At 40.4% G+C, this 19,628-nt stretch overlaps 1 protein-coding gene across 2 annotated transcripts; it reads right to left on the bottom strand.

The window, feature by feature from the left end:
• Window positions 1–11,374: 11,374 nt before the first annotated feature.
• Window positions 11,375–18,105, bottom strand: LOC100444023 (prohibitin 1-like). Of its 2 annotated transcripts, XM_054520132.2 has the most exons (2): window positions 13,413–18,105; window positions 11,375–12,783 (listed from the first exon to the last, which is right to left on the bottom strand). In XM_054520132.2, the coding sequence occupies exons 1-2, from the start codon at window positions 13,948–13,950 to the stop codon at window positions 12,725–12,727; spliced, it is 597 nt and encodes a 198-aa protein (XP_054376107.2). In that variant the 5' UTR covers window positions 13,951–18,105; the 3' UTR covers window positions 11,375–12,724. The 2 variants fall into 2 exon arrangements, with proteins under 2 accessions (XP_054376107.2, XP_054376106.2); XM_054520131.2 differs by having other exon boundaries at window positions 11,375–18,105.
• Between the last annotated feature and the right edge of the window lie 1,523 nt (window positions 18,106–19,628).

Genomic DNA, 19,628 nt, shown 5'->3' with positions numbered 1-19,628 from the left:
TAAAAATCAGAATGTACCAAGAATCAATACACCAATATCAATTTTTATAAAGGCAGAGATAGTTAAAAAAAAAGTCATGCCCATCCCTGACATAAATGCCCCAAGCACAGCTTTTTCTTAAATTAAATAACTAAAGATTAGAAGTTCTGCTTTATTTTAAAATATTTTTATTTAAAAACTTGATATTGATTAATTATAATTTATATTTTTTCCTTTAATTTTCTTACATGAGGAATAATTTACATTGAGTTAAATATATGAACCTTAAGCCCACAAATTGATGCATTTTCACAAATGCATAAACACAATTAACATTACATGCCACCCATACCCATATTAACACACAAAATATTCCAGTCACCCCAGAGAGTTCCTGTGTGCCTCCTTCAGTCAATTCCCGCCTACTCCCAGAAGTAGTAGGTTCAGATGTCTATCACAGTAAATTACATTTGCCTCTGCCAGAACTTCATATACAGGAATCATCTTAGTATACACCTTTTCGTGTTTGGCTTCTTTTACTCAGCATGTTTTTGAGATTCGTCCAGGTTTCTGCATGTGCCAGTAGTTCAATCCTTTCTACTGATAAGTAGTGTTCCATTGTTTGACTATACCACAATTTCTTTATCCTTTCTCCTTTTGGTGGACATTTAGGAATTTTTTCTCCCAGTTGTTAGCTATTATGAATAAGCCGGCTACAAACATTATTGTACAGTAGTTTGTGGACATAGTTTTCATTTCTCTTGAGTAATACCTAAGAATTGGATTGATGTGTTTATGAAAATATAGTCTGGTGGTTTTCATATCCTGTATTTAGTTTCTGTTTCACTATGCTGCCCAGGCTAGTCCCAAACTTCTGGCCTCAAGGAATCCTCCCAACTCAGTCTCCCAAAATGCTAGGATTACAGGTGTGAGCCACTGCGTCCTGACAATGTTAGTACATTTTTAAAAATCCAGTCTGTTCATCTTTATCTTATAATTGGAGTGTTTAGCTTTTACATTCAATGTAACTATGAATGTGGTTGGGCTTAAGTCTACCATTGCTATTTGTTTTCTGTTTGTCTTATGTGTTCTTTGTTCTTCTGTCTCTTTTTAATTTTTTTCCTGTCTTCTTTTGAGTTAATCAGTTTTTGTTTTTAGAATTCCATTTGTCACCTCCACTTCATGTACATGTATAGTTGACCCTTGAACAATGTGGGTTTGGGCTGCATGGGTCCACTTATATGTGGATTTTTTAAAATAAATTTGTTGGAAAAATTTTTGGAGATTTACAACAATTTGAAAAAACTTGCAGACAAACTATATAGCCTAGAAATACCAAAAAAATTCAGAAAAAGTGTCTCACAAATGCACACTAGTCTATGTGTTAATCAACTATTTATGTTAATGGTAAGGCTTCCAGTCAACAGTAGGCTATTAGTAGTTAAGTTTTGGGTGAGTCAAAACTTATGTGCAGATTTTTTACTGCACAGGGATCGTCACCCCTAATCTTTGAATTGTTCAAGGGTCATCTATAAATATATATATTTTTATTTTTATAATAATTGCTTTAGAGATTATGGCATGCATCTTTAACTTATGTTTACCTTTAAATAATATATTTCTTTTTTTTTTTTTTGAGACAGAGTCTCACTCTGTTGCCCAGGCTGGAGTGCAGTGGCACGATCTCGTCTCACTGCAACCTCCATCTCCTGAGTTCAAGTGATTCTTGTGCCTCAGCCTCTGGAGTAGCTGGAATTGCAGGCATGAGCCACCACGCCCAGCCTCAAATAATATTAAATGACCACAAACGATGTAAGAAACTTACAATTGTATAATTTAATTTTCCTCCTCCTCATCCTTCATCCTCTTATTGTCATGTATTATAAACCCCACAATACATTGTATGTTAAAAGCCCCCATGATATATTGATATGTTCATATTATTTTTACTTTAAAAATCAATCATCTTTTCTAGAAATGAAAAAATGTGTGATACAGTTAAATGCAAAATTAAAAGGTTTTTCCCAGGAGGCGGAGGTTGCAGTGAGCCAAGATTGTGCCGTTGCACTCTAGCCTGAGCGACAAGAGCGAAACTCTGTCTCAAAAAAAAAAAAAAAATTAAAAGATTTTTAAAATGTTTATGTACTTATTTACTTTTTCTGATATCCTTCATTCCTTATTGCAGATTTGATCTTCCATCTGACCTCATTGTCTTTCAACCTAAAGACTTCTCCTTCCCCTAGCATGTCTTATGGCACTGGTCTGGGGATAAATTCTTTCCACTTTTGTTTATAAATGTTATCTATTTGGCCTTAACTTTTTGAAGGATATTTTCACTGTATATAGACTTCCAGGTTCAGCTTTTTTTTTCTTTCAGCATTTTAAAGATGCTGTTCCATTGTTTGCTCATCTCCATTCTTTCTGATGAGAAGTCAGCCAAAAATTTTGTTATTATCCCCCTGTTTAAGATTCTGGATCTGTGAGTTGCCAACACCACCCTCAATCCCCCAACAGTTTTGCAAAATTCTTGACCATTATTTCTTCAGGTATTTTTCCTTCCCCACTCTCCCTTTCCTGTTCCTCTTAGGCTCCAATTACACGTCTATTAGATGATTTGATTATTACCTATAAGTCTCAAATATTTGTTCAGTTTTTTTCATTCATTTTTCTCTTTACATTTCATTTTAGACACTTTGTATTCAAATTCCCTGATCATTTCTTCCATGCTTATCAAAGTTGGCCATTAAGCCCAACTGATGAAATCTTCATATCTAATATTGTACTTTTTCAGTCCTAGCATTTCCATTGCATCTTTTCTGTAGTTTCTATTCCTGGAATGAAATTCCCTGCCTATATATTGTCCACCTCCCTGCACTCCAATCTTTTAAATGTATATACTATTGTTATTTTAAAGTCCTTGTCTGCTAGTTCCAACATCTTTTCCATCTGTGAGTCCGCTTTTATTAACTGTCACATTTTCTTGCTTCTTTATGTGTCTTAATTACAACAGCCCTAGCAAACTAATATACTGCCTTTTTCTCAATTGATTCAAAACTTTGGGGGTGGGGGAAGCGTGCTGTTTATTAGGTGCACTGAAATCCCCCAACTGCATGGCAAATTGTAGTGTTCAATAAATGTTTGTAGAATGAGAAATTTAACATCTTATTAGTAAGAAAAATCTAAAAATATAAGTTGCTTTTCTGATATTTGTTCTGAATTTGCTCAACTTAGAGGAGTTTAGACTGTGGCAGGAACATTATTTGTAGCTACTTCTATAGTTGACTGTGATGGCCTTGGGAGAGCAGTTTATGCCACATTAACAAGGGTAAACACAGGTCATGAATCGTTGCATGGGAAGATGGGTGGCTGTACTGAACATAGATACATACTCAGATGACTTTCATATTCCCACACACAAGATAGCATATCCTAGGGGTTAAAACTGCAGCGTTGATGTCATACTCCCTTGATTCGAATTACGTCTCCAGAACTGAGTGGCCTGGAAAATTGTTTAATATTTTGGTGTCTTAATTTCTTTTTTTGAGACTCTCAGTCCCAGGCTGGAGTACAGTGGCATGATCATGGCTCATTGTAGCCTCGACCTCCTGGGCTCAAGTGATCCTCCCACATCAGTCTCCCAAGTATCTGGGACTACAGGTGCATGGTACTATGCCCAGGTATTATTATTTTTTTTTCTGTAGCAATGGGGTCTCCTTATGTTGTCCAGGCTGGTCTCAAACTCTTGGGTTCAAGTGATACTCCCATCTCAACCTCCAAAAATGCTGGAATTACAGGTATGAGCTACCACCCCTAGTAGTATCTTAATTTCCTTACTGAAAGGTGAAATGATATTAGGGCTTTAGTGAGGACTAAATGAGATAGACTACATAAAACGCTTAGGACATCAAACAGCACATGGTCAGTAATAAATGTCAGCTGTTGGGCTTTTGAGGAGTTCAATATATAGCACCTCTCTTTCTTGCCTGAATTCTGAATCATTTCAGGTATAAAATGGTAGAAGCAGCAGATGAAACATCAAAATGATATCTGTGTTATTGGTAAAGCTAGGTTGGAGAATTTAACTCATTGTGAGAGCAAGAGAGTCCTGAACTCCTTATTCTAGTGGTCCTCAAAATATATTCCAGTATCATCAGTCTCACCTAGGAACTTGTTAGAAATTGGGGCCCCACCTCAGCTATACTGAATCAGAAACTCTGGGAGTGGGGCCAGTGATTTGCGTTTTCACAAGCCCTAATAGTTTGACAACCACCACCTTCTCCATCCCAGTCTGGGACTTAGGAAATAGCATTCTAGGGGAAGACTGTCAGATACAAAGCTCTTTCTCACAGTCCAGATGAAGGAAAGAGTGAAGAGGAAGAAGCAAATTAGACCATAGCCAAGAAAGTTCCAAAACAGACAAAAGATGTCAAGAAAGAACAGAAGTAATGAGTAGAGGTAGCCCTTGGAGGAATTTTGCTATAAAGAAACAGAGAAATGGAGTGGTTGATTGAGGGGCATGTAGACTCGATACAAAGATTATAAATAAAATTGGCTGGTTAGTTTCTTCAGGAATTTATATATCTATCATATCACTTACAGATGACTCCCATGGAGATAATTCTTTTTTTTTTTTTTTTTTTTTGAGACAGGGTCTTACTTTGTCTCCCAGGCTGCAGTGCAGTCATGCTGTCTGGGTGCTGGGCTCACTGCACCCTCTGCCCTCTGGGTTCAAGCATTCTCCTGCCTCAGCCTCCCTAGCAGCTGGGATGACAGGCGTGCCCTACCTTTCCTGGCTAATTTTTGTATTTTTAGTACAGACGGGGTTTCTCCATGTTGGCCAGGCTTGTCTCAAACTCCTGACCTCAAGTGATCCACCTGCTTCGGCCTCCCAAAGTGCTGGGATTACAGGTGTGAGCCACCGTGCCTGGCCTATGGAGATAATTCTTATAATTTAGAATTTTTGTGGCTGCAGTCTTGGCAATAGAATCATCAAAACAAGAATTCATTTGATTTTAAGAGTGAAAATCATTTAATAAGCTAAAGCTTGTTGAAGGTCAGACACTTTACATATATTTATTTAAGATTCATGGAATTAAGTGTCATTATCTCCATTTTATAGAGACTAAGTAACAGGACCTAAACTGAGAGGAGAAATTTTCAACCAGGCATTTTGGCTTTCATGTACTTATTTTTACTCCTACCAGGTCTTCTCCTGTAAAATAGAGCTTAAAAGACTCTTAAATCAAGGTCTGATGCCTAAAAATCTGTATGTACATCAGCAGAAGGATATAAATACTGACAGCATTTTCATTCATTGGGGAATTGAGCCGAGATCAGAAGAAGCATATTACTATTACAGAGTCACAAGATCTCAGGTATCAAATGTCAAATTAAGTGACATTAGCATGACTGGCCAAGGTTTATCTCTGCCACTCTTTTTTCCTTCAGTAAATCCAGAAAGAATCAAAGGATTCTTTGATTCTTATTGGACTGGATAAAGGATTTTTTTTAAATACATGGAGAGAGAACAATGCTTTATTCATACTGGAGTGTGGGGTCCAAAATAGGCCCTAATTGGTTAATGAGAGATCTGTGTGTTATGTGTAGGAGAAATCTAGAAAAGCAGCTCCATCCATGGTAAAACCCTCCTGGGGTAGAGAGTTCATCTGCAGCCCAGCTCTTCTCACCACTGCTGCTAGAGGAGGAAACTGGGAAAGTTGCACATGGAGAAAAACTCAAAAACAGACGATGGAAGGGGAAGCAGTTGGTGAAAGTCGTGTTAGGGAAGCGATGACATGAGATGCCAGCATTTCGTGTTGGACATACTTCTCTACCTTCTTCGAAGAATCTTTTTTTTTTCTGAGATGGAGTCTCACTCTGTCGCCCAGGCTGGAGTGCAGTGGCGCCATCTTGGTTCGCTGCAACCTCCACCTCCTGGGTTCAAGTAATTCTCCTGCCTTAGCCTCCTGGGTAGCTGGGATTACAGGCACATGCCACCATATGCCTGGCTAATTTTTGTATTTTTAATAGAGACAGAATTTCACCATGTTGGCCAAGCTGGTCTTGAACTCCTGACCTCAAGTGATCCACCCATCTTGGCCTCCCAAAGTGCTGGGATTACAGACATGAGCCACCGCACCCAGCTGAAGTATCTTACTCAGAGTTTTAACACTACTTAGTGGCATTAGAGGCAATAATCCAGTTCTTCTTCAGCCACTTCCTGGGGCCTCCAAAAAAATATTTCAGCTATAAGACACTGGGAAAAGAGAGAAAAACTGCCAAATTACCACCCTCCCCATGTCCCCAGTCCTACCCTTCTACTAGGGTTGGATGGGTGGGTGTACCCGATGGGAACAAACCTCAGGGAGCAGATTTTCAGGCTGGGTATGTTTTGAAGCTGGAGAGAATTAAGTCCACTTCTAGTTGAAAATGACAATGATGCCCCACCCAGCTTGGGTGTTCTTGAAGCTGGGGGGAGTGGGAAAGAAACCATGATGCCCTCTGTTCTTGCCTGTGGCTCCAGGCTGGACCAAGTTCTTGTGGTGATGTCCACAGTGCAGCTCCTCACCCAAGACTGGGAAATGGAATTGAAGTGTGGAACAGGGGTAGTCTCAGGGTAGGCAGTGTTAAGGGAACTGGTTTTGAGTCTGACCCTGATTACCCATGTGTCCTTGGATAAGTGTGTGATGATGTTGGTTTATGCAGGTGCAAGTAGCCTTTCATTTTCCTCATGGCCATGAAACTCCCTTCCAGAGAGGGGATTTATGGAAGCCTCCTCCCGAGAGCGGGGATTTCTAGGAGCCCCAGAAATTGCTGCTTTTAGTCAGATAAGGCAAGGTCTGAGAATGCTTCATTTTGCATTTGCTGAATTTCAAATCTTTTCAGCTTAAAATAATCTTCACACAAACTCTGGGGTTCTGAGTAGGTCCCCTCAACATGCTAAAAAGCCAAAATGGCAAGAAAAAAGAGACATATAACAAAAGATAGAAGAGATATAGATAAATAAGACATGGTAAAAGATGAGCATAATTTTAAAGTTTTGAAATCAAAGATAAGTAAAAGGCAGAATAAAATAAACTGTTTATATAATAAAATAAGATAGAACAGTAAAAACTCGTCAATATACAAAGCAGCAACATTGAAAGTAAATAAACTAAATGAACATAGGAATAATAAAATAATAATTAAACCAACAGGTCCAGCTATGAGTATGTACAAAAAAGGAAAAAATTAGAGTGCAGAACAGTGCCAAGGGAATGTGATAGGGACTAGGGATAAAAAGCTGGTTGCTGGCCAGGAGCGGTGGCTCTTGTTCATTCAATTGATTGGTTATTTCCTGAATGTAATGTCCAAGAATGTAATGTCCACAAAGACTAGGACTGTGCCTATCTTGTTCACTACCATACCCCCAATGCCTAAAGCAATGCACCTGGCACGTATCAAATTTTTTGAACAAATTAATAAATTATAGTCTCTAAGGGATAGTCAGCTAAATTAAAATATAAGAGGCCAAGCGAGTCTGAAAGTTTTATTGAAATATTTGCTTTAAAATGTTAATTTGCACAATATTAACTTGCAGTTATTTATAGAATGCAATGCAAACATCAGATATGTGGTCTTCTCTAACCCAAGATTTCATTATTCAAATATGTTTCATCAGCTCTTGAGATAGTGTCCTTGCATGGGATAGCTAAATTTGGAATAAATACCAATATTTGCATGCAAATCCATCATTCTCCCTGTCTATTTCTTAGAAATTTATATGCTATCCAAAGGTAGGGAGACTAGACAGAAAATATGTGGCTTGAATGAGAATTGCTTCAACTGGAGGCAATTGTAATCCTTGAAGTCAATAGAAGTTACACATTCATCTTACTCCAGAAATGGAATTCTCTTTTCAATGCTCATCTTTGAAAGAGCAACCCATATGACTAAGACAAACGAACATATCTAAGAACATTGAAATCATTCTATGGGAAAAATCAGTTTCATTTTTGGTAGTTAATAGTTTCTCTTTTTAGCATGCATTGTAAATTTAGTATATATGATAAATTGAGCTGTCAAAAATATTCCCCTGGCCAGGCACGGTGGCTCATGCCTGTAATCCCAGCACTTTGGGAGGCTGAGGCGGGTGGATCACTTGAGGTCAGGAGTTCGAGACCAGCCTGGCCAACATGGTGAAACCCCATCTCTACTAAAAATACAAAAATTAGCTGGGCAGTAGTGGCATGTGCCTGTAATCCCAGCTACTCAGGTAGCTGAGGCAGAAGAATCTCTTGAGCCTGGGAGGCGGAAGTTGCGGTGAGCCAAGATAGCACCACTGCACTCCAGTTGGTGGTGACAGAGTGAGAACCTGTCTCAAAAAAAAAAAAAAAAATTCCTCTTTTTAAAAACACTTCAATCATTAAGGAATAAAGAAAAATATTATTGCTTATAGTACATAGCTAGCTCTTATACCTTCCTGATCAAAGGTAGAGGTAGCATAAGTTAATGAAAACAATATCCCATTCCTTAGTTTATTCATTAGCTCCAGCTTCTCTTCACTAAATCCGTTATTGAACAGCCAATAAAATCATTCAGTTTATGTTTTACCATTTGTTAAAATTAGTCTAGGTTGATTTCCAACTGGAAAGGTACCTGGGTGTCTTTCCCATCTTGATTTTCTGCCTCAAACTTCCAGAAGAAAAGAAAGGTTTCTATACACATTGTATCTGTGGAACAAAGGTTTCCCCACCTGCATCCCAGGCCTCTGTTTAGAATTCAAGAATTGTGTTACTACTGTGTTGGATAAGATCATAGGACTGTATAGAGGTATGTTCCTAGGGGTAAAGCTACATCCCTTTGGATGTATTCTTAGGTCAACCAATTTATATCCTTGCCTTTAATCTTATTGCCCTTAGGGTTGATACTACCCTAAAAGTCAGGAAAGAAAACCTGGCTTAGAACTAGGAGTGCTATTCTACATTCAACGTTCAAAAACTCTTCTGTTGGTGGTTGACTCACCAACATCCATTTAGCCCCAAAAAACAGTCTAAATCAATTTTAGTAATTCTATTTATCTCCCAAATTGGAATGATGAAAAATATTCCTGGGTTGCCAATGGCAGAATTGTGCTACTGAATCCACCAAGCCTGAAGCCTGCTCTGCCTCTTGGAGTTTGATTTATTGAAATAATGAACTTCTTTATTGTCTAAGCCAGTTTGAATCAGTTTTTGTCACATACAGCGGAAAGTATCCTAACTCATGCAGCTCCTCTAGGAAAGAAGTCCACTGTCATGATTCCGATTCACTAAGGACATCAGAGTTCTGGTTCAGGGAGCATCTTCATCTAAATTCTCTGAGACCAGTGCCTTCTGAGCCTCAGATGAACCAGTTTGTAACTTTTTGAATACAGTCTGCCTTGACTATGGCCCCTGGAGTTTCTAAAGGCTATTACCAGTTTTACTTATTCATGCTTTGGAACCCATTGAGTTTCTCCAGGGGTTCGAAGATCCAGTGTGTTCCACTGTGGCATTTTCTTTAAAAATTCATGTCTAGGCCAGGCGCAGTGGCTCATGCCTATAATCCTAGCACTTTGGGAGGCCAAGGTGGGAGGATTACGAGGTCAGGAGTTCGAGACCAGCCTGGCCAACATAGTGAAACCCCTTCTCTACTAAAAATACAAAAATTAGCCAGGTGTGGTGGCATGTGCCTGTAGTCCCAGCTACTTTGGGAGGCTGAGACAGGAGAATCGCTTGAACCTGGGAGGCAGAGGTTGTAGTGAGCCGAGACTGCACCATTGCACTCCAGCCTGGGTGACAGAGCTAGACTCTGTCTTAAAAAAAAAAAAAAAAAGTGATGTTTAGCAGCTTCAGTGACCGTAGATGCATGAGGCGCTGGATTATCATACTTTTTCTAACCTAAGTCTGCAGACTTGCATATTATTTATAGTTGACTCTCTGTCCCCATAAACAAATGGAAATGAGATGTGCACTCACTTCTGAGATTGTCACATCTAGTTTGATAAGCAGACCTAAGGTATTTGAATTTATTTATTTATTTTTGAGATGGAGTCTCACTCTGTCGCCCAGGCTGGAGTGCAGTGGCACGATCTCGGCTCACTGCAACCTCCGCCTCCCTGCAACCTCCGCCTCCCAGGTTCAAACAGTTCTCCTGCCTCAGCCTCCTGAGTAGCTGGGATTACAGGACATGCCACCACATTTGGCTAATTTTTAATATTTTTTTGTAGGGACGGTGTTTCCCCTTGTTGGCCAGGCTGGTCTCAAACTTCCCACCTCAGGTGATCCGCCCACCTTGGCCTCCCAAAGTGCAGGGATTACAGGCATGAGCCACTGTGCCCAGCCAGGTATTTGAATTTAAGCAAGGCATCTAACAAGAACTCTTATGTCAACTTAAGACATCTCAAGGCCTTTCATGGACAAGTTGGAGAAATGTGAACTGGCTACACAGGCAAATTTATTAATGTTTAAAACTGCATACCTGCAGAATGTTGATTCATGGATCAAGGTCAATTTAGAAAAAGTTCTCCAAAGCCTGCTCTGAAGCACAGTCATCAGATATGTTCTATTCAACGTTTTTATCAATGAATAAGATGAAAATATAGAAAGCATGTTTTTTGTATCATTTCCCTATGATACGAAATGGAAGAAAATGACAATATGATGGCTCACTGAAGCAAAGTCTGAAAATAATTTAACAAGCTGGATCAATGAGCCAACTGTACAAGGAGCTGTTTTCATGAATGATATAAAAATATGGTGAAGATTATGCAAAAATTATTTTTTAAACTAGGGATACATAAATAGAAAAATTGGTATCCATATTCCTATATCTGATGGACTGTCATATGAAATGAGAGAGAGATATTGTCTCTGTCTCAATAAAGTAGGTCTAAGATAATTTTTTTGGCTCAATAATGAAGGGATTCTTTAACATTTGAAGACAAAGGAAAAGAAAAGAATTACCTGAAAAAAAAAGAAAAGAAAAGAATTACCTGAAGCCAGGAGCAGTGGCATATGCCTGTAGTCAGCTTCTTGGGAGGCTGAGGTGAGAGGATTGATTGAGCCCAGGAATTTGAGTCTAGCCTGGGCAACATAGTGAGACCCCATCTAAACAAAATTATCTGAATTAGGATCTAGTGATAAGTGAGATTGCTATGGTTTATAAATTCAAACCAAATCTGAGGGGCTATAGTTTTGTTTTATAGATAACTTGGAGGAGATGAAATCTAAACTTTCTTTCCATGGGGTTTATTTTTTTAAACTAGCCTCTCATTCTTCGTGTTTTAATTGTAGCATTTAGTTGCTTTACATTTGCTATAATTATTGATATATTTGGTTTTAAATCTACCAAATTATTATGTGATGTATACTTGTTCTGCCTGTTCTATGCTCCTTTTTCTCTCCATTCTTGTCTCTTTTATATTGATCTTTTCTCTTTTCTTTCCTTTATTTTTTATTTTTTGGCAGAGTCTCGCTTTGCTGGCCAGGCTAGAGTGTGGTGGTGCGATCAAGTGATTCCTGCCTTAGTCTCTGAAGTAGCTGGGACTACAGGCACCTGCCATCATACCAGGCTAATTTTTGTATTTTTAGTAGAGACAGGATTTCACCATGTTGGCCAGGCTGGTCTCGAACTCCTGGCCTCAAGTGATCCGCCTGTCTCGGCCTCCTAAAGTGCTGGGATTACAGGTGTGAACCACTATGCCCAGCCGATAATTGATATTTTTAACAATTCTACTTTTAATCTCTATTTGCTAGGATATTATACAGCTTTTACTCTTCCTTTGGTGGTTGCCTTAGAGACTATAGCATGCAGATTTTTAGCAAGCATTAGACTTGACAAAGTCTAATGTCAACTGGTATTTTTACCCTTTTCCAGTAGGAGGCTTTTAAGCCCTGTAACTCCATATACCTCCCTCCCAAATTATATACTGTTGTGGTCTTGTATCTATAAATATTTTAAACTGCACAATACATTATTTTTGTTTTATATAGTTAACTATTTATTTAGAGTTACTAGTTGCTGTACTCTAAGGTGTCCCTGATAATTTATGTTGAAAACTCAATTATCAATTCAACAGTCTTGGGAGGTGGGGCTTTTGGGGAAGAGCTAGGTGAAAGGATTAATGGGTTTGTGGGAGTAGGTTCACTCTCTCTTGCCCTTCCGTCTTCTGCCATGTGAAGGCGCAGCAAGAAGGCTCTCAGCCCCTTGATCTTGAACTTCTCAGCCTCCACAAGTATGAGGAAATAAATTTCTGTTCTTTATAAATTATCCAGTCTGAGATATTCTGTTATACCAGCACAAATGAACGAAGACCCTAGCATAATTATTATTTTATTGCTTCATGTTTCTTCCTCTATTTCTGACCTTCTGTGTGGGTTCATTTTCCTTTTAGCTGAACACCTTTTAATACTTGTAGTATGGGCTTGCTGGGGATGAATTCTCACTCCATTTTTTTCTTGAAAAAAATCCTTTTTTCTACGTCATTTCTAAAGAGTATTTTCACTATTTATAGATGCTTGCTAAGTCACTATGGCAGTTATTTTCCTTCAGCACATTGAAAATGCCATGTTATTGTCTTCTGGCTTCCATTGCTTCCACTGAGAAGTAAGCTATCATTTCAGTTGTTGTTTCTTTTAAGATGATCTGTCTTTTTTTCCTCTGGCTGACTTTTTTGTTTTAGACTAATTAGAGATCTGAAGTGATTTTACCTTTATTTCCTTCAGTATAAGCCAATTGTGAAATTTCACAGTGATTTCTGAAGTAGGGGCAGAAGGAAGGTGGTGTTAGGAGTCATCGGGACGGCCGGGTGTGGTGGCTCACGCCTGTAATCCCAGCACTTTCGGAGGCTGAGGCGGGTGGATCATGAGGTCAGCAGTTCAAGACCAGCCTGGCCAAGATGGTGAAACCCCGTCTCTACTAAAAATACAAAAAAATTAGCTGGGCGTGGTGGCGTGGGCCTGTAGTCCCAGCTACTCAGGAGGCCGAGGCAGGAGAATCTCTTGAATCCGGGAGGCAGAGTTTGCAGTGAGCCGAGATTGCGCCACTGCACTCTAGCCCGAGCAACAGAGCGAGACTCCGTCTCAAAAGAAAAACAAGAATAATCGGGGCTGTGGCCCAGTTGGCCCTCAGAGGTGCAGGCAGGGTGGGCCCTCACCGGGGCAGCTGCAGGGGCATGGACTGCCCCGCCCGCAGATAGGTGATGTTCCGAGAGCGTAAAAGCTGGTAGGTGATGTCCTCCACAGCTTCCAGCTTGCCCAGCTCGATCAGGGCATCCCCTGCTGTGGCCAGTGAGTTGGTGATCAGCTCGGCGACCTTGGAGTCGCCCTCAGCAGAGATGATGGCCGCCTTTTTCTGCTGCTCAGCCTTTTCCACCACAAATCTGGCCCTCTCTGCTTCCTGCTGAGCTATCTGTTTGGCTTCCACCGCTTCTATGAACTCCTTCCCGAGGGTCAGATATGTCAAGGACACGTCGTCCAGGATGAGCCCAAAGGTGTCTGCTCGCTCCGTAAGGTCATCGCTCACCTGCCTGGAGATCTGCTCTCTCTGGGTGATTAGATCTCCAGCTTCAAAGCGAGCCACCACTGACTTGAGGATCTTGTTCGTCATGGACGGCGGCACACGCTCATCATGGTCCTCTCCGATGCTGGTGAAGATGTGAGGAAGCTGGCTAGCGACGGGCCGGAAGATGATGCGCAGTGTGATGTTGACATTCTGTAAATCTTTGCTACCGGTGATGACTGGCACATTACGTGGTTGAGAACGGCAGTCAAAGATCATTGATTTCTGTAACCATGGGATGAGAAAGTGAGTCCCTTTCCCTACCACAATGTCCCGCACTCCATGGAATCGTTCAAAGACGACAGCTCTGTGCCCAGCGTCCACACGACAATAGGCAGAGTTCACCACGCCTCCTGCAACAGCTAAGGCCAGGCCAAACTTGCCGATGAACTCAAACATTTTGGCAGCCATGCTTTCTTCTGCTGGACCCTCTCACACCTGCTTCCACCCTGACGTCCACACGAATTCCCTAGCCACATATACTGCGCGTGCGCCGCACTGCTTCTCCTCGGCCCGCTCTCCTTCCCTGGCTGCTTTTTAAGAGTTTCTGTCTTCTTTGGATTTTCAGCCTTTTTACTCCAATGTGCCTAGGTGAAAACCTTTTCCTGTCCTGCTTTGGGCTTGTAGGGCTTCTGGAATTGGTTGGACTGATGTCTGTACAAGATTTACTTCTGTGTTACCCCAGATCCATGCGCTAACCTTATTGACACAAATTCATATCTGCCTTCTGTGGTAGCTGTTCCCTGATCCTTGTCACACTTGAGCACAACCTGCCAGCGGCTTATCTCACACACTTGCTATGTGCTTTCATGTCCTGCCCGGGTGCTTTCCCGGTGGGCTGAGGCATGAGATACATACCATGGTACCCACTCCGTGCTCACGTGTACACAATCTTGAAGTGTGGGAGGTATCACGCCATGTAGTAGGTTCTACCCAATGGGAGAGGAAAACTCCTGGACAGTTTTCTCTCCTTTCCTCCTCAGAACCAGACTGTTGAAGTAACAGTTGCTCACATACCTTTTCTGATGCTGGGTTGCGAGACGAGGTAATAGACTTTGCAATGGGTGTATGCCCACGTTACTATAACACACGCTACATCTGTACTACATCCTTCTCTATCTTACATCGATTTTGCCCCACTCTTGCGCTTGTGGGAATACACTTACCAGTAAAGTATACATGTAAGCTTTTGCCTCAAGCTCTGCTTTTTAGAGGATCTGGGCTATGAGCTCCTCAAATACTTATTCTGACCCACTTCCTCTCTCCTTTTTTTTTCTGGAACTCCCGTGAAATGCATGTTAGTTGTTTTCCTTCACTACATCCTCTGGGTTTATTATTCTCTCTTATGTAATTTTTATCTGTTTGTCTCTCCACGCTTCATTCTGGGATTTTTTTCTGTCTGCTCTTATAGTAATTCTCCTTTAAATCTGATGTCAAACCTACCCACTAAATTCTTGGTTTCAGTTATACTTTTTAAAGTTCGAATATTTCTGAGTACTTCTTTTTTTAAATTGTCCATGTTATTTCTGTACAGTTTTCAACTGTGTTTTCTATCTTAGGTTTGCTTACTTGGCTATAGTAAGCATAGTTGTTTTAATATCTAGATCTGTTAGTTTCAATATCCAGAACCCCTACAGATCTAGGTCTATTGCTTATGGTTTCTTTCAGTCTTCATGTTGTCTTGTCACCTCATGTGCCTGGGTACATAGGACTGTGTGTTGGACATTTTATTTGAAAGATTGTTCACATAATTTGAGCCCTAGGAGATACCTCTCCCCAGAAAATATTTTCCTGTGTTTTGATCAGGTCCCCATGAGCACTGTCGTCTTGAGCGACCTCAGTCTGATTTCAGAGACTAGACTTCGAGATCACTGGAAGCTGGGCTGCAGTCTGAGGAGGGGCTGCTTTTCTTTTAGTTCTCCCTACAGTTGGGGTACTATCATTTAGATAAAAGTGTGTATCGGGTGTGGGGGGTTGTGCTAATAGGACATTTCCCTTAGTGGGACCTGGACTCCAACTTTTGTACCCCTTTTACATTACAGCTGTCAAAAGAACCACTCTTCCTTTTAGCTGGAAAATGTCCTAAAGGTAAATAATCCCACTTGCCAGGATTCCTGTCTTCTAGATTTTGCTAAAATCTAAATTAAATGAAGAACACGTTGTCAAATTATGTGCCAGCAGAGTCAAGCTGGCAATAATTCTTTTCTGTACTGATAAAGAAATATGATAAATATTTTTATACTTTAGAAATATAGAGATGATCCTGACAGAAGCTACCACATTGCAGCTTCAACTCAACATTATGCCCAGAAGTACAATTTATCAAATAAGAAAATGTATCCAGTAAGAAAAGTAATCAAAAGTGCAGATTACGGTGGAGGTTATTTTCAAAGGACATAATAATAATATCTAGTGTGTGTTTCACAATGACTCTGGTCAAGTAATACTTCCTGGAAAACTTTACATTAATAGACGACAAAGCATAGATAACATTAACTCAAATTCACATGAATCTCTGTCTCACAAAGAGAACAAGATGGGTAACTCTTGTGAAAGTTTGCAATTTAATGGCCGGGCACAGTGGCTCACACCTGTAATCCCAGCACTTTGGGAGGCTGAGGCAGGTGGATCACCTGAGGTCAGGAGATTGAGACCAGCCTGGCCAACGTGGTGAAACCCTGTCTCTACTAAAAATGCAAAAATTCGTCGGGCATGGTGGTGCACGTCTGTAATCCCAGATACTTGGGAGGCTGAGGCAAAAGAATTGCTTGAATCCAGAAGGTGGAGGTTGCAGTGAGCCGAGATCGTGCCACTGTACTCCAGCCTGGGTGACAGAGTGAGACTATGTCTCAAACAAAACAAAACAAAAAAAAGTTTGCAATTTAACATGTTACCAAAGAATATTCTTTGAACTTGATTTATGATACAAAGCAAAATCCTTCTGTTGCTGTGGGGGAGATGGTACATCACCTTTATTTGTTTTTAGATAGATCCTTAGTTAATTACAAGGACACAAATTAATTAGCATTTTTTATAAAAAGAAGCCTGTGGAGATCGAATTTACTTGCAGTTATGGAGAAAACACTTAAGGATATTACCTACTAACAGTGAAATCAAGAAGTTACAGCATTTTTTTTTCTCTAGTCTTCCATCTTTGTTGTTATAAGACCTAAATCTGCATATGATCTCTTATTACTTGAGCCTCAAATTTGCTTTCTCTTAAATACATAATGTACAGTTTCAACACTTACACAAGAAAATGTTTGATGCATTCCTTTAAGACAATATATACAACATTTTATCAGTATTACCACTATATACAGGCTTATCATAGCCCACAATATTGCTAATATGCCTTACACAGTTTTCTGAAAGGCTACCAGCCCATGCAACTCAGTTCCTTCTCTACAACTGCTGAAATGTGGTAGTTTCTATTTGAATGGGAATATGAAAATCCTAGACAAGTTCTAATTGACAAGAATATCAATAGCATATTCATTGCCAGTAAGAGCACACACTACTCTTCTATTGATTAAGGTGAAATCTAGAGTCAAGAAGTTCCAAAGGACCATGGCCCTAGTGGCCACTGTGTCAGTACTGAGCAGATTTTAGAGATGTAGCTGAGGCATTGCCAGATTGTTCCAAAAAGGCCAGCACGGTCCTCAATCCTTGAATAGAATGTAAAACTCCATTTGATGAAAACTTACTATTCTATTCTTCCAAACTGTAGTGTTTCATTTATGTCATGGAAGCTGTGAACCTTTTCAATATGGAGAGTTGGGAGATGACTTGTGTTGGAGGTACTATAACATACATGTATAAGATGAACATATAATTTCTCATCCAAACTGGGATACTTCTGAAAGCATAAGGTACCATTAATATTTATACTATACTGAGATATAAGGTACAAACTGAAATTTCACAAGAGCAAATAGTACTGTGCAAACTAGACTCACCCTACCCATAATGCAAGAAATGGACCAAACGCATGGTAAACATGGGCAAGCATAGTTTCCACAAGTAGAACAGGTGCTCTTAAGAGTTGTAATAAAGCTGCAAGTTTCATCCCAAGAACAAAAGATAAATCTATTTTGCAAGGGTTATATTTTCAGCACAGCCTAGGCCGGGTACCACCATTGATATATCACAACAATCCAGGAACACCGTTTTTTCTCAACAGGATGAAGCAGACAAGTATCAATTATGCAAAATTAGAACTCTGCTGTACCCAAATCAATATTTAGCTAGATGTTTGCCTTCTTTTGCCCAGCTATGACACCTGTCATCCCAGATGCAAGACAAGGCATCAGAGACATTCCTCACACAGTGATGAATGGAGTATAAAAGCAGATATAGAAATGAGAGATGTTTATAACATTTGCTCATTGATATAACAATAAAAACTGCATTGTTATTGTATTCACAGTCTACCAACTCATGTAAATAGTCATGGTTACCAGTTCTGGCCCCATGCTTTTTGTTTTTTTTTTTTTGAGACGGAGTTTCACTCTTCTTGCCCAGGCTGGAGTGCAATGGTGGAAGCTCAGCTCACCGCAACCTCCACCTCCTGGGTTCAAGCGATTCTCCTGCCTCAGCCTCCTGAGTAGCTGGGATTACAGGCATGTGCCACCATGCCTGACGAATTTTGTATTTTTAGTAGAGACAGGGTTTCTCCATGTGGGTCAGGCTGGTCTCAAACTCCTGACCTCAGGTGATCCACCTGCCTTGGCCTCCCAAAGTGTTGGGATTACAGGCGTGAGCCACCGCACCTGGTCTGGCCTCATCTTTTAGAGAAGGTCAACTTTACTCTTTCCTTGACAGAGAACCTTGATCATCTTACAATTGTGAATTAAATTCAGGTAGAATGCTGTGCTATCAAGCAAATATCAGGGTACTGGATTGCTGACACACACGTTTTACTCTTTGTTAATAGAAGAGAGAATTAACAATCTTACTCAATCTCTGCATTGTGTAAAAGATCCCAAGAAAGGACTTATTTCCAGATGAAACAGAAATTTAATCAGTTTCTGGCAAAAAACAGGTTGTCAGTACATGAGGTTGCCCAGCATCTGGTCTCAGTTCACAGACAAGCAGAGCAGCTTTGACAAGACTAGAGAATTCCAGAAAGAGAACTAGGGATGGAAGCATCCCAGTAATATCTGATTATTTCTAGCATGCTCCTTGGGTTACATGAGCAAGGTGAGGAGCACACCTTGGCATTGCCAGGTAGCTCCAGAGGATACAGCAAAGAATAGCAAAGATGTCTAAGAACAAGAAATAGCCATAACCATGGCTGGATTATTAACAACGAGTAACAGCATTTTATAACAGCTATAGCAGAGGTAAAATGCTCCAGCAGAATTTTTTTTAAAAAACACAATAAATCGGCCGAGTGTGGTGACTCACACCTGTAATCCCAGCACTTTGGGAGGCCAAGGTGGGCGGATCACTTGAGGTCAGGAGTTCAAGACCAGCCTGGCCAACATGGCGAAACCCCGTCTCTACTAAAAGTACAAAAATTAGCTGGGCATGGTGGCAGCACCTGTAATCCCAGCTACCTGGGAGGCTGAGGCGGGAGAATCTCTTGAACTCGGGAGGCAGAGGTTGCAGTGAGCTGAGATAAAGCCACTGCACTCCAGTGTGGGTGATAGAGCGAGACTCTGTCTCAATAAAAAAAAAAAAAAAAAGAATTCATCAGTAGGCTAGGCGCAGTGGCTCATGACTGTAATCTCAGCACTTTGGGAGGCTGAGGTGGACAGATCACTAGAGCCCAGGAATTCAAGACCAGCCTAGGCAATGTGGTGAAATCCCATCTCTACAAAAATGAGATGAGTGTGGTGGTGCATGCCTGTAGAACCAGATGCTTGGAAGGCTGAGGTAGGAGGATTGCTTGAGCCTGGGAGGAAAAAGTTGCAGTGAGTCGAGATTGTGCCATAGCAATCCAGCCTGAGTGACAGAGCAAGACTCCATCTCAAAAAAAAGAAAGGATTAATCAGTACATCCATTATGAAAAAACATTATGAATTAAAAAATTTTTAATTTTTTTCTCAAAAAATTAAAAATAGAACTATCATATGATCCAGCAA

The sequence above is a fragment of the Pongo abelii genome, chromosome 13 (assembly GCF_028885655.2).
Source record: "Pongo abelii isolate AG06213 chromosome 13, NHGRI_mPonAbe1-v2.0_pri, whole genome shotgun sequence".
NCBI lineage: Eukaryota > Metazoa > Chordata > Mammalia > Primates > Hominidae > Pongo > Pongo abelii.
The sequence above is the reverse complement of the archived record's forward strand: the minus strand, read 5'-3'. Positions and strand labels throughout refer to the sequence as shown.

What these genes read in the sequence shown, in the direction of transcription:
- LOC100444023 (XM_054520131.2), bottom strand. Translation starts at nt 13,950, where the DNA reads ATGGCTGCCAAAATGTTTGAGTTCATCGGCAAGTTTGGCCTGGCCTTA.